The sequence below is a fragment of the Diorhabda carinulata genome, chromosome X (assembly GCF_026250575.1).
Source record: "Diorhabda carinulata isolate Delta chromosome X, icDioCari1.1, whole genome shotgun sequence".
Lineage (NCBI taxonomy): Eukaryota > Metazoa > Arthropoda > Insecta > Coleoptera > Chrysomelidae > Diorhabda > Diorhabda carinulata.
The window spans coordinates 37229341-37243349 of record NC_079472.1 but is presented as its reverse complement, the minus strand read 5'-3'; the positions used below and the strand labels follow the sequence as shown (position 1 = coordinate 37243349).

At 31.2% G+C, this 14009-nt stretch overlaps 1 protein-coding gene across 1 annotated transcript in view; it reads left to right on the top strand.

Annotated features, from left to right (window-relative positions):
* LOC130901357 (uncharacterized) overlaps positions 1 to 14009 on the top strand; it is a 36525-nt gene that overhangs the window by 16977 nt on the left and 5539 nt on the right. The window contains exons 2-4 of the mRNA XM_057812680.1: positions 2950 to 3324; positions 6895 to 7051; positions 12187 to 12265. Of these exons, the coding sequence (XP_057668663.1) occupies positions 2950 to 3324; positions 6895 to 7051; positions 12187 to 12265 (611 nt within the window). The remainder of the gene's footprint in view (positions 1 to 2949; positions 3325 to 6894; positions 7052 to 12186; positions 12266 to 14009) is intronic.

The following is a 14009-nucleotide window of genomic DNA, read 5'->3' as shown; positions in this document are numbered from 1 at the left end:
GTAGGGTGCTGTAAATAAATAAATAAATAAACTCTTCTTTCATCTCAACTTGTTATGTCACTTACCTTTAAAGATTTTTTGATAATAGGCTAGTTGACAAAATTTGTAAATCAGTTTCAAACTATAGCTTAGCATCTATTTCACCCCAAAAATATATTATTTTAAGAAAAATAGGGTTTTTACGTTAGTATTAAGTTTTTAGAAATGAACTTGAAACTGATCGCGAAAAAGGCGAAGACTGTCATGGCGTCTTGAATGACGCCATACCTCGCGAAACAGCTGCGTTTGTTTTTAACAGTTTATTGTGTTTTATAATAAATAATGAATTCCTCGTATTATAAATACTGTTTAGTGCCCTAATGTGAAAGTACAATGATAAAAACGCCATACAAATTATTCATATACGTTCCAAACAATAAAGAAATACGAAGAAAGTGGTTAAAAATGGCAAGGAGGCAAACTGCTCTTACTTTATCAAGTATGAAACAACATGTTTCTGTTTATGAATGTATAGTAAAAGAAATGAATTTTGCAAAATCTATCATAATACACCACACATAACATATAAAATGTTATGACTTAATTGAGAAACTTTGTATTCGCTAACCTCATAATCAGTTAAGTATTTTCTTTCTACAGTGGGTAAATGCGATTCTGTCTAGCAGGTAAATGCTAATTAAATAAGACTTTGTTTCTTCTTCACATAATACTTATATATAACTTTTAACACTGGGGACTTTCGATGAACAAAAGTAGGTGTTCATTGCAAAAAATTTGTCAAGCATAACGGCGTCAATTTTGGGAAAAATACTGCAGTTTGCTTTGTTAAATCCATGGCAAATTATACCTATCTTTCAAGATTAAATTAAAAACGTAATAATTGCTTGAAGACTCGATGACAGCTACAACATAGCGTTTCGCGAGGTGTGACGTTACGCTTTTCGGGTTGGTGTTTAATGTTTAATGGTGATTACATGCCTCATTTTGTCGATCTTATTTTCCAAAAATATTATTTTATTATATTCTGAAAGAAAAATTGTTTTTTTGTTTAGTAATTATCATCATTAATCGTTAGAAACTCAAAGCCATCCGATTTATTTTTAGTAGAAACAAGCCTATTGTGCAATATTAACATTAATCTGATCAGCTTATAAATTGAATATAATTTTGAGTTTTTGTTTTGTTTGTTTGGAATTTAGATATATCTAAAAAGTCTATGCATTATTCTAAAACCTTAAAACTAATGTAGGACAAGACACGTAATAACCAGTTTCCATATCATTTAACGTCTTGAAATCATTTAGTTCGTGCGTCACCAACAAATTATTTTGGAAAAATTGTAGCGTTAACCTATTAGTGCGTATTACGATATACGTCATTAAGATAACAGAAAACCTATTTTACGAAAATACATTAAAGAATTTCAAGTTTCTTCTCATAAATATTATTAGTAGTATTATTTTCAGTCTGCTTTAAACATAGTCATGAAGTGTACGACCACTCATGCGGGTCAGATGTACTTTTGCATCTATTTCTATAATAATCTAAAAACTTATTGGTATAGCAATAAAAGAATACAATAAATAAAAAAATAACGTGAGCTGAACAGCATCTTGAATATAAAAAACAAAAACATTCAAATTATCGATGACACATGTCACATTTTCCTAGGAAAAATATTTCAATATTCTGATGTGTAGACAGCTTATGACAATCTTTCAGGCATTTTGAGTCAACAAATAACAACAGCAAAATTTAATTTACCAACTACGTCCTTTTCTTTAGCTTTTAGGATATAGCAGCTCTGGAATAAGAGTTTGTTCAAGAAAACGCATCGAAAAGGCAAGGCGAGTCCTTATTTCCTGCTCCAATCCTCGTTGATAATAACAACGGTATTTATAGTGTTGGACTTTTTCTATTGGAACTTGATTACCATAGAAAAGGCATCCTGTGGTAATATTTCCACTTATAATCAAGAGTTTTGTTATTTTGATATTGATATTCAGTCCGTATTCCTGACTGTCACAGGACTATCGGACAATATTCTATATTGTCAACAAATACAATGTTGCCATATTAAGGCCTTCTTCAAGAGTCACAATCTCTCTTTTGAAAGAAAAATGAGGTGCCAGGTCTCATCTGTCCTGTTTTATGGAGTTAAGCTCTGGATCTTTAATGTAGACATTCGATATGTGGCTTTATAGACGAATACTCAAGATCTCCTGGACCGCCGTCCTCAATAGAATAAAAACTGAACGAGAAGTAAAAATAACCATGAAAACTCGCCAACTACAGTACTTGGACCACATAATGAGAACCGAATCTAGAAATGTATGGCTCTAATTCATCCTGCAAGGCAAAATATTTGGAAAAAGAGGTCCATTAAGAAGACGAACCTTAAAACCTGGTACCAGAGAGATATATCTAGGATGTCTATGTTATGCTGTGCATTTGGTCCATTATTTTGTCATTTCTTTCTAGCTTTATCAGTTCTTATATATCAGAATTCTTGGGTGACCTCTTAGATTTTCTGGCTTTAACGTGATTGATGTTAAATGTTGTTAAAAGCTCTTTTTTATGTCCATGAAGGCTTTTAGACCAATATCTTTGCTGTCAAAGCATTTTCTATGTCTTCAACTGGCAATGTAGTGCACTTTTCTACGTTACAAAAGACTAGATGTGATTCACTTGATGATTTTTGCAATTTGGATGACTGAATCACATTCATAGAAGTAAAATTATTTTTAGACGTTTGTGGTAATTACAGTGCTTGCTTTTGGATCGGAATTGTGGAGACTGTTCTTTCCTCGAATTTTTGCTGTTGAATATTTTGTTATACTAACCGTATTTGCTAGCAATGCAATCGATTTAGAATATTTTGCAATTTCATCATCACTTCACAAACAGTAAACTCGACTGTGTAACTAACATTTTACTTTTATCTTTTAGTGTTATGTGTCCCATTGGATGGAATAACTTATATAAGCATAAATGAAAACCCTACAACTTCAAATAAAACACAATATTCTACTACCGAGGTAGAGGATAAAATCGATAAAAATGAAAATAGCACAGAAAAATCTGGCTCTGATGATATGCCTAACGAACTAGAACACTTGCTACCTACAAATTCATCGAATTTTGCCTACACCTATGTTTCCGATGATAACAAAGATACAGAAGTTTCGGATATGTTAAATATACCTGCATCTTCAGTCGATTACGATTTGGCCCCAAATCAGCCTAAAATTGTATATAAACCAGATGATTCAGTCAATACAAGTATATTTTTGAAAGACGATTCAATAAATGTTAATTTAGAAGGTAAGATATGATTTGTTTTTGTTTAATTTAATTTTTGATGTTCAAAAAGCAACGAGATCATCTTTACAATTGGTGAATTTTTCAAGTAAATTTATATTTAGTATTAGCAATTGCTTAAGCTACAATAATTACGACTTGTTTGTCTCAAAGCCTCATAATATGTTGTGACAAATCGTTACAAGTTTGAAGCATGAATCAGGAGCATCGCAAGAACAGTTTATTGCTGAAGAAACTCACGAAATGTTAAATTCTCTTTATGGTATCAATACGGTATCTCTAAAGAATGCTTACAAATGGTAAGAGCGATTGGAAATTAGTAACTAAAGACGAGGAATGGTTGGTTGGATTGCCTTTACACCGATCTGGATTTCAATATCAAAATTGCTACTGGTTCTATGTCCATGATACTGGGGCAAAAGTTCATAGTTCTAGATGGAGAACTAATCACTTATATCGCTTTAAAAGGGCCCGAGCATTATATATATATATATATATATATATATATATATATATATATATATATATATATATTAATACATACAGTTACTAGTGACATATGCACTGCGGCCCAAAAGATTATCCCGGTGACGGTATTTTTCCTGTCTACCTCCTTTTCTGTTCTTTTCACTATTATCCTGTAGTCGATTTCACAAAAGGAATCAAGTCTTACGAATGATTTATCTGACCCCCTTTAGCAAGTCTTTCAGCTATTTCATTTTCCTCCGCTCCAGCTTGTCCAGGATCCTATAAGAGGAAACTTATCCAGATATTTCAAAACCAGTTTGGATCTTACGACATTACTCAGAGATATAGTTTCTTGGCGCTCGGATTAATTCCTTTCCAAATTGAATTTTTCGATTGTAAATACTTCTGTTAGAAAAACACTTGGAGGAGTATTACCTAAACTCTGAGAGTGTTTGGTTCTAAGTCCTTATGCTTCTATAACTATTCGTTTCTAATATACTTTTGGTGTAATTTTTTCCAGAGCTAAATCTTTTTGTTATTTCGTTCTTAGGGATGGTATGGTCTTAGCCTATTCCTGATGACTCTTCTCTTGACATTCTGAGTTTTCCCCGCCACGCTTTCCTCTAATACATGAAGAGATGAGAGATTCAGAATCACTTCTAGTGCAGCAGATGGGCATACTCCCATAGACCTAGTTGTATATTCAAAGACCTTCAAAATATGTCGTGGGTTTTAAAAGAGTTCTAGTGCCTCACTGCCATATACTTGTTTATTGGTCTCATTATAGTCATGCGCAATCAGAGCAGAATCTTTCCTGCAAAGTTTTTGCACAACCTCATGGCTTGCGTAGTTTAAATGGTTATGTACTTCTCATGCTTGTTCCAGAGAAGTTCATTGTCTAAAGCGAGTCCCAACGAATATTATGATCATGGTCATTGTTGAGATTTTGCCTTCTACTATTGGGAAGACCATTTGGTTTTGAATAAAATAAATCTTCCTACTATTACATATATTATCCTATGTTAAAAAATTATTATTCTTTGTTTTTGATAAATCACTCTGTGTATTTGTATTTTAGATAGCTCCATGAACTAACTTCCATGAACTATAACACTTATAAATTAATACCACTGGTTGAAATTGATAGTTTATTAAATTTGATAAATACAGACTTATCAAATTTCTAAACAAGTATTAATATATTTAGAAAAAATTCTGAAATAAATACATCTGATACGTTCATAGTTTGTAAACATTTTTAGCCGTAGATGGTTAAAAATTGTGGAAAACTGCAAATAATTGAGCTCATCGACAAGTTAAATTGGTACATTATACAAGGTATCCTCAGTTTTGTTTGTAAAATAATTAATTGTATCTAAACTTCAGAAAGCTTGGAAATTTAAAAGTCAATTACAAGAAATTTCGTTCATATGAGTGTTTTATGCAGATGCCGATCCAAGCGTAAAATGAATTAAAAGAAATCGAGAATAAACTGATTAGCAATTAGAAGTCTCTTTGGTAATTTCATTCATATTATTCATATCATCTCCGACGTATGTTTTTATTGTTTGACTTTTCGCATTGCCATGACTGTTGGACGACTGTAGGGGTATAACTTAATAAATGAATTTGTCATTTAAATGCCTTGTTAGTTTAATCAGACGATTGACTAATCGAGAGATTAAAAGATCATACATGTTCATGCCCGTTTGCCATTGTTTTCTATTTTTGCAGTCTTTCTGCCTTAGTTCTTACTGGCTTATTGATCGTTTTATTCCTCCCATCCTTGTTTTCCTTGGTCTTTGTCTTTTTCTGTTTTTAGGTAGTATCCATTTCATTATTTTCTTTGTTAATCTTGCTTCTGTCATTCTGTGAACATGCCCATACCGTACCAGTTGTTTCCTTTCCATACATGTTATAACCGTCTCTTTTACACCCATTTGTTCCTTAATTCTCTTATTAATCATTTTTCCAATCTTGATGTCCTAGATGTCATCCTCATTGCGACCATTTATGTAGCTTCTAATTTCCTTTTCATTTGTTTTTTAGTCGTCACGTCTCTGGTTCATATATTAACGTACTTTTGATCCAGATATAAACACCGTTTCCTACTTATTTAATTTATTTAAACACTTATATTAGACTATAAACAAATCGCCTACCATGATCAAAACATATATAAAAACAAAAAATAAACGAATTCCGCGGTATATCAAATATATAATTCCATTATAGCCGGACAGGACCGGCTTCACGGACTTGCTAGTGCTAACAATATATTTTTCTTTGTTTGCCTATCTCTGTACTACATAGAATACTATTAATTGGTTTTATTATTTATTCTGTATTGTTTATTCTAGATTTTATTTCGACCTTCTTTATCAAAATTAACGCTGAAATAGCTGTAGCTATTACATTTTCTTATAGTTTCTTGCCATATATTAGAGATCTTCTTTCTCGTTTGCGCATATCACCTGATTATCGGCGAATTGTAGAGTGTGAAAACAAGTATCGTCATCAATCTCTATGCCCATTCCTCTACACTGAGAGAGTGCTTTTGCCACATATTCTTAAAAAGTGTGCGAGATGCAGCATCCTTGTAGCAGATCCTTATCAATTCAAAATGGCTCTGATGATCTATTACCTAATTTTACACAGATCTTATATGCGTATATAGATTTTGAATGACTTGTATGATATTACGTTTATAAATCAAAACAAATAAAACAATTTTTGAGAACGTAGTTGAAATCAACCCACGTTTCCATTAGAGAGATTTATGTAATTTAATTTAGCCATGCCCCCCTAAAAATAAGTGATTACTATATGTGGACCGACATATAGAGGGCGATAAGTTTTCAAAATGCCACCTGATATAATACAAAGTGGATTTTCAATGTTTCAATACTAAGCGATTGATTTTTTAAGATTTTTTTTGACTTTAGCTAAAATTGCCTTAGAAAGTTGATCGACGAGCATCTAACTTTAGGTATTACAAAAATATTTGTGCAGGAATAATGTTTTATAGAGTTTAATAATATTAATATAATAAAAGATAGTTTTGCTTGCATGAATTTAATCCTCATTTAAGTTTAAATTTCATAGGAATGAAGAATTATGGTGATGAGACAATCGCCAAAAGAAGTGATTTGGATCACATTGCGATAGTTCCTGGAACAATAGCTGCAATCTTAGCAGGAGTATTTTTAGTCGTTTCAATAGCTGGATATATCAGTTTATTGAGCTGGAGGAGGTACTTGGAGTAAGTATGAATCTAAACTTTTTATATTTAATTATTTCGAGGCATTCATTCTACGAAGGTTGCTTCTTATATAAGTTTTGAAATGGACAAATAAAATCAAATATTTATAATTGGATATGGCTTCATAATTTTTTAAAATATTCTCAATTGAGATTAATACACTTTTGCATGCGATTGAACCAATTGTCGAAAGATTTTTTCCAATTCCAAAGCATATGATTTAAAGGTATAAACCGCTTCTTCGGGTATAGAAAAATGTTGATCAAGCAATTCACCTTTCGATGTTTTGACTGTTCAAAAACATTTTTTTTTGTTTGAACTGTGTGTGAGAGCATCAATATCACGTTGTATAACATAACGATGATGCAATATCAGTTTATGCACAGCATCGATGTTTTCTTGCACAACATCTGATTTTGGATGATCTTCACGAAATTCATCCTGTGCCACCACGAATGAATTCGGAAAACCAGTGAAACACGGTTGCTTCAGATGGTGCTTGATCACCAAAAATCGAAGAGAGTTGATTGGCACTCTGCTGTTGGTTTGATTCACGTCGAAGTGATAGAAAATCATCGTACGAGAATGTTCACGATTGAATTCCATTTGTTGATTATTTAGATTCTATATTTAGTTGGTACAAGAAATTTACTATAAATATATTTCAAACATCGAGCATCTGCTCTGTCAGTGCTCTGAATTGAAAAAGGTCGTCAAATGCTGGGGGATAACACAGTAGATTGCCTCGAAGAAAAAAAGTAGAATTTGAAATATATAAAGCAAAATACTTTTTTCTGATTTGGGAATAAGCTATAAAGGAAAAAATTGGGAGAATGATTAGCTAGTTAAATAAGTTTCCAAATTGGATAAAATAAAGGGTCTCAGGCTTCCTAATGATACATGACTAATCTAGACGGGGTGACCCGTACTTACCTAATCTACATTTGAAATGAATTCTACTTATAGTTTAAAATAGTATTAATATTATTAATAATACTGCAAAAGAAATTGTTTATTTCACTTACAAAGAGATCGAAGGTGACTAGTGTTTAATAATCTTTATGTTAATTATGAAAATTGTGAAAAAACTGCGTCGCAGCAAATTAAAAGACTCGATTTTTCTGCAGCTACTACAGTAGTTCAATCAACTTCGTGAAAATATCATTCACAACTTAGATACTCAATGCAATTGAACTTAAACCAAATAGAATTTGCTTAGACTAGCGAACACAAACCTCTTTTTCGGCATTAAAGCAACCACGTCCAATCCAGATACGAGTCCACGTAGTTGAGCCATGAAAATTTTCAAAATTATTATCAATTCTTGTTTCATGTTTCTTCCGAATTGTTAGTTTAACTAGAATGGGCCTTTTCAATCGTTTATTTGCTGGATTTGATAAGAGCTTGTATAGTCGAAAATATATTAAATCCGGAATTACATATTCAACTGTTTTTAAATTTTCTTATACATCTATTAGGACCTAATTATTTATTTTACGTAGAAAGGTCTTCACAATACATTATATTTTTTCAAGAAAATGAATCCAGCCGATTCAGGTTTGCCAAAATATTTAATTGGAATAAAGTGTCTAATAATAAAGTTTGACCTTAACCGTACACTTGTTATTAGTTAATAATTCATTGATTAAATCAGTGGAGAGAAATTTTAATGATGTACAAAAACATATTACGTCTCAGATGATTTATGAGAACCCGATTAGATATTTTTTTCGATATAAGAACTATTAATAATACTGATCTGCGATTGAGTCGGTGTTGATAATTTTGATAGTTTTTACAAAACAAAATACAATGTATCAAGAATCATTTACTCGAATAAAAAAAAAAGAATGTGAATTAACGAATTTATCTTCAGTAACAACAAATAGCAGATACTATTTACTTTTCCACAACAAACACGGTACGCTTTGCGAATGTCTAATATACTTCTTTGATCAAAAAATATATTTGAGAGATATTTTTAACTACTATGACTTCGCGGAAACACAAAAAATAATAAAAACTGTATTTCTTTTAATAGTTCAATCAAAATATATTTGTAATTGTAATTTTGTTTTTAAAAATCCAAATTCCAAGTTCTAATATAAAATTGGCGCAATCAGTAGGATTGTAGATTATTACTATTAAGTCTGGAAGTCGTTGCTCGGCTATTGTCATTTAGATTGCCATATAATTTTTCAATGTTTTCAAATTCATTCAGATAGGCCATCGCATCTTCAAGTGAGGCCGGATTTTTGAGATGTAAGTTATTTATTAAGGTACCACTACAACCTGTTATAAAAGTGCTAAGTGCGATTTTATCATAATGGTTTACTTTCCACACTTTCTCCGCATTAGTTAAGTTAGGATTATTACTAATTTTCTGCGCGATATTACTTCTTAATAATTGAATTCGATTTCTAAAGTTCATCTATGGTTTGTTACTAAACGGTTTCATTTAGTTCTTCGACTAAACAATCAATATTTCTATGATTAGTGAAACATTGAATGGAGGCTTCTTTCCGTTTTATCTATAATTTTTTCTTGAACTGATTGAAACATGTGTTTAGCTAATTGTGCATCATTGAATTGCCAGTAATCATTAATGAAATCTTCACACCTAATTAGAAATTTATTTGATGCGGTTTAATATTATCAATTCTAGATTTTAAAAGATTCCAGTTCATCTCAGGCATATTCAAAGTTGAATTTACTAATTTTAAGGAATTAGTAAGTTGTTTACAATTATTCCGTTGAGTGTTAATATTATTTTTGTTATCTAATTATATATTTGAGATTCCGCTGATTATTTCATCACTATCGCTCATGATAATAATTTAAAAACAATGTTTATAATAAGGAATTTGCTCGCAATGAACAGAAATTAACTATCTTCACTAAAATCCTTATACTGAGGCGTTTGGAAAGGTACTTACAGATTGTTCATCAACTCGAGATCTGCTTTCCTGGTTCTTTTTCCTCATGTTGCCACTAATTCGAAAGTTTATTAGTAATACGCACTTATGATGTAGAAACTTCAAGGTTTCGAATTCCACTGACTGCGCCAATTATAGATTAAAACTTCAAATATAGATTTTTTAAAACAAAATCACACTTACAAATATATTTTTATTTAGCAACGTAAGAACAAAGAATGAATTATTGAAAGAAATATAGTTTTTATTATCGTCTGTGTTTCGTCAGAGTCATCACATTTATTATATGCCGTCAGCTGTTATTTCATATGTAACTAACATGAGCGCAATACAAAGTTTGAAACTTGTTATGGCACAATCCCTTACAATTTTTCACATTTTTCTCGAAGCGCAAATTAACTGAATCAATTATGTCAAATTTAAATTCTCAAGGGTCTTACTTCTTTTAAAATAAAAGAGAACTCGACAAAAATAAAATATTGAAAGCTCGTAAATTCCACTAATAGAACAATCAAAGCTAATTAAAAATTTTTCCTGTGTTTACTTCAAACTGATCTGAATTACACAATTTTCTTGTGTTACTACATAATTTATTGTGCCGAACTCTGGAAATATTTGAAGAATATGAGCAATTATATCAAAAAATACTTATTCTGTGAATAGAAAACCATTTTACAGTCATTCATTCAATAATAGTTCAAAGCTTTTCAAAACTCCTGTACACTTTTCTCAATATACAATGTTAACGTTTCTCAGTCAAATAACCTAATTACCAGGACTTAGGTGTAACTCAAAAATAGATCCAGTCCTGTAACTTTTTAAAGTTTTGTTTGGTGTTATTAGGCCTAATTTTGAATTTATTGACATAAGATATCAAATGGTGGAAAAGGATATGAAAATTAAATATTCCAATATAACACAATGTACATTTATATGGATTTTTTAGCTATAAATACATATATCTATCAATTATTAATTTTTTTCATCGTAGGGGGCTGTGACGTTGTATAAACAAGACGCATTGACTTGAAATTACTTCCTAATATGATTAAAACATATTTTATAGGCCTTATTGACTATAATTAAAGATGCTAATACCTAAATACCTGGTACCACTATGAAGAACCTAGTTTCCTGGATCGTGACGAGAGCTGGCGTTTCATTTTAAGCCAGAGAAGAAGCGGATCAGCATACAATGGAATCACGTGTCGTCATTTTCTCTTATTAAATTAAAGACCGTGTCCATAGCAGGAGAGTTGATTTCAGCGTATTTTTCAACGTTCGAAGTCCGATCTTCTTCGAATTCTTCAAGACGTGTACTGGAAAACGTTCCGTAGCCTATATTCATTGAGATCAAACGGTCTGAGCTGCACACGAAGGATGATTCTACTCCACGATAACCGTCACTTCCAAGGTCACTCAGAATGTACTGGTGAAATTCAAGTGAAAGCAGCGTCCTGCAGCCAAGTCGTCCTGTGACTTTCATCTTGTACACATATTCTGACTATTCTGACATTTTTCTTCAAATATTTTTACTATCCTTTGTTCACTTATTGTGCCTCAGTCAAAACTCTATCTACATCCTATAACGCCTACTAAGGTTAAAATCAAAGTAAATTTTAGTAAATTTGTGGTGATAATATTCTTAATATTCGCTAGCAAATTTTTCTAATATCTTTTCAGCTATTTTTTTATATAGTGCTCACAAAATTACAATTATCTTCCCTATCTTTTCTTCATTTTTAGCATAATCTCCTTTTTATTCAGATCTGTTCTATCTACTCGTTTCCTCTAAATAATAATTTCCATCTGTATTTCGGTTTCTTCCAGTTCTACAGCTGCCAGATTAGAGCTGAGAAAATATTTGAAAAACTTAATAGGCCGAATAGCATTTTTACAATATGTTTGGCCTGCTAAAAAAACATCTAAAAGAGAAGTAGTGTAAATTCGAAGGATACAGGAGAAGACTGGATCTTATCATAGATATAGGAACCCTGCCAACAGGAAATCTTTTGGCACATTAAACTATGGGATAGTTGTGTTCACGCTTCTGATTATGACCTTCAAATAAAAACCTCAATGGTACCCATTGTTTCGTATTTGAATATTCCTCGTATTATATAATTGCAATCAAGATATGTTTTATTTTGTTAATTGGCATATTTTTGTGATTTATAATGAGTTTGATTTTTTTTCTAGAAATCGTTACGGCAATAGAGAAATGTTGGTAGAAGATGATTATTGCGAGAAAAGTATAAACGATTTAGAACATTTTTCGGTAAGTTAATATTTCAGTTATTATTCGACAATCCAAGCTAGGTACTTCAAATATAAGCGAAAAAGAGAGTTATAAAGAGCGCCTAAATGGAATTAGAAAACTACATTTCCTTCCAGTATATGCAGGATTTTTCATATGATATTATCCGACAAATCTAACATCCTATCAAATTTCTGGTAATAAACAAAGAAAATTAAGGAAACTGGCACTTGTGAATAATAACTCACTGTAAACGGTAACACTTAAACGTGTAATCTAGTATTACTATGTGTATGTAAATATAAAAGGTAGAGGTAAAGAGGAGTATTTCATATGGAAGAAAAGTTATAAAGTATAAACGATAAATAACAGTTTAAAAACCTTCCTGAAGGGTGTAGACAAAGGATACGATATGATTCTAACAATAGCATAATAATAATAATTAAAAATGCAGCATAAAACGCACTTAGCTTAGCATTTAGGGCCATGTCGGCCCTGTCCTCCTAGAGTCTAGGACCTAGACAGAAAGGCAGGAGGCGGAGACACGAAGACGTTGCATTTTACTCTTAATATTACGTAATTATCGGAAAGACAATTTCGATAAAATCGACCTTATTTGTGACATATTGACATATTGGCGAAAATTACGCATCACTAGATGGCGCTGAATTTGGCTTCTATAGCAGTTAAAAACAATATAATTTGTAAGTTTCAGATGTTTAGTTTTTTTTTGTGTTTTTAGTGATTTTGATAAGGTTTTCTCTATTGTTGTAATTTCCATTATTTCCTAAACGTGTTTGTGTGGTTAGAACAAAAAGTTGTGCTTAAGATTCGATCTAAAAACAACGAAAATTGAGAAACCCTTTCTAACATCATGGAATACCTTTATTGGAGTCAGAAGCTGTTTTTAAAACGGGACATACAGTATTATGTAACCTAAAAGGAACAAAAATCATTGAAATTTGTGTCTACAGAGGTCAGATCTAACTTTCTAGCCTCATAAAATTGTAATTAATTTGAATGATGTCGTTGAAGATTGGAAATGCATTTGTTCATGTAAGTACGGGAGGAAGAGACTTGAATATCTACACGAAACTAAAAAAAAGGTGCCCAAAAGTTTTATTGGCCACTAGAATGGAATTTTAACAAACAGTATATTTGTAAAAACTTTTACCACGTTTTTATTATTTTCGAAGTCCACCTTATGGATGTGTGGTTGTTTTTATCTAAGCAAAACACCTTAAGCAGGTATACTATTTGACTATTTAGACTTTTCATATAACATTTTTTATTGTTCATAAAACAACAAAACTAGTTCCTATTATGGCTTGATTGTTTACCTCTATTGAAGTTTAAGAGAAAATCAACAGATGCCGCGCACAAGGAGACATTAATAGTGATTTTAATAAAGTTTCTGTCATCTTTTAACAAAAGAAGATATTAAATTTATTAAAATTGACTTTATGGAAAAAAAGAAAGTGATAATACTAACTGATTAACCATCTAATCAAATTAAACTTTTTCATTTATTAAAAACATTTTTTTAAGTTTTGAATTTGTAATTAATTATGCTTAGTAACCAACTTTCTCTAAAAACAAAACTTGATACAAAATAATTTTAAAAGTATGTGTAATAAGAGATATTTAATCTCAGATTTCGTAGTTTATTTTTTCAAGTTAGTTATTTACACAACGAATTTCTTTTAGTATAACCATACCAAAAATCCTTAGTAGACGAATTATCATTATACCTGTGCATTGTATT